The following is a 1,665-nucleotide window of genomic DNA, read 5'->3' as shown; positions in this document are numbered from 1 at the left end:
TGTTTGTTTGTTTGTTTGTTTTTTTAAATTAAGACGTGTAACATTTGTTATCATTCTTATTTTTATCGTGTTATTGGAGGAAGAAAAAGTAGTATCGGCTTCAAGAATCAGCAAAAAAAAAATCGGCTGCACGTATCGGCGTATCGGGTAGACTGATGTTTAAAAAATCAGTATCGGCCTTCAAAAACCTGTATCGGTCTATCTCTACTATTAGGAAATCTGGTCGGATTTGCGACCAAATTGGTCGCACTCTAGAGCCCTGTGTGGATAGGTCCTCGGTGTGAGCGAGCTATATCCACCCTGAAAGTTAATCTTGGACAATATCCCTTGACAATAAGCCCTTGATTTACTGGTCTGTCTACATTCAAAACCTCACCTATGGTCATGTAGGTCATGACCAACAAATGAGATCCTGGATAAAATCAGCTGTAAATGGCTTCCTTTGTAGGGTGTTCAGACTCAGCCTCAGTGATAGGGTGAGGAACTCTGTACAGAGGGAGCTYGAGGTAGAACTGCTGCTGGTCTTTCTGAAGAGAGTCAATTAAAGTGTTTCAAGCATCTGGTCAGGACGCCTCCCTCTGGTGGTATGGTGGACATGACCCACTTGGAGGAGACTCCATGTAAAGTTTATGTATTCTCTCTGGAAGGATTGCAACCCGACCACAGCTAAATTTAAACTGTGGAAAATAGATGGATGTTCCAAACATACGAAGCTTAACCTAGGTTTTTCACTATTTTTCTTCCAGATGTAAAAGCCAAGGTTGGAAGTTCACCATTCCTAAAATTTCCATACCAGTTCCCCCTGATTCTGTGGCATCCTTACGCCCGTCACTACTACTTCTGTGTGGCGACTGAGAAAGAACAGCAGAAGTGGCATGCTGTCCTCCAGGACTGTGTCAGACATTCCAATGATGGTGAGTCACATTAAATAATCCTCAAAACTCATTTCTGCTCTCAAATATCTTTGCACAGATGAATTAATCACTTCCAACAAATATTTCAAAAGATACCTGTCCTCATAGTGCAATCTATACAACTAAAGTACCTCAACTTGTGGCTTTTTAGTTTGGAGAAAACACATCTGGTACAAATGAATTAAATATGTCTGACAAACAAGCTCACATTGACATATTTCAAGGAAATCTTTGAGCATAAACTAACATGTCTTGATTTGTACTGACTGGTGTTGGCTGATGCTTGTGCCTGGGAGCAAGCCCACAGTGCAGAGTGAGCCTCGGAGTTATCCATGGTATGATTGAAAGTGACTGGATGTGTATCCTGTAGGATGTGTTCAGCCCAGGTACAGTAGAGCTGTCTTCTTCCAGGTTTACAGTACTGCCCTCACTCGTAAGGTAGTTTGAAACTTGTTGACAAACACTATTTGTGAAGGAGTCTCCAGAAAGTCTCGCAGTGTTTGTGATTGTTCTGTTTCTTCATGTGGGCAGCAGTGGGTGTCATCCTGTCTCTTAAGTTTTAAATGTTTTCAAAAGATATGTGCAACAAATCTTCTCTCAAAATAGTCTCAAAGTCAACAAAGGCATCTCAAACCTTTTTTGTGTGTGGGTTTCTCCAACATATCACAAGAGCATTAAAGTTGTATTTTGACTCCTGCACTGGAGCTCTCCTCTAACAGAAGCATAGTGGAAGGTCCAGGTGTAGAGACCA

The 1,665-nt window shown here is 41.4% G+C and overlaps 1 protein-coding gene across 1 annotated transcript in view; it reads left to right on the top strand.

The window, feature by feature from the left end:
* niban2b (niban apoptosis regulator 2b) overlaps positions 1–1,665 on the top strand; it is a gene marked incomplete at its 5' end in the record, with an annotated part of 45,391 nt that overhangs the window by 3,939 nt on the left and 39,787 nt on the right. Inside the window, 1 exon segment of the mRNA XM_014023995.1 lies at positions 747–914. Coding sequence (XP_013879449.1) covers positions 747–914 — 168 coding nt within the window.

This window comes from Austrofundulus limnaeus, unplaced genomic scaffold (genome assembly GCF_001266775.1).
Source record: "Austrofundulus limnaeus strain Quisiro unplaced genomic scaffold, Austrofundulus_limnaeus-1.0 Scaffold402, whole genome shotgun sequence".
In the NCBI taxonomy this organism is placed as follows: domain Eukaryota; kingdom Metazoa; phylum Chordata; class Actinopteri; order Cyprinodontiformes; family Rivulidae; genus Austrofundulus; species Austrofundulus limnaeus.
This window is presented reverse-complemented; position numbering and strand designations above follow the sequence as displayed.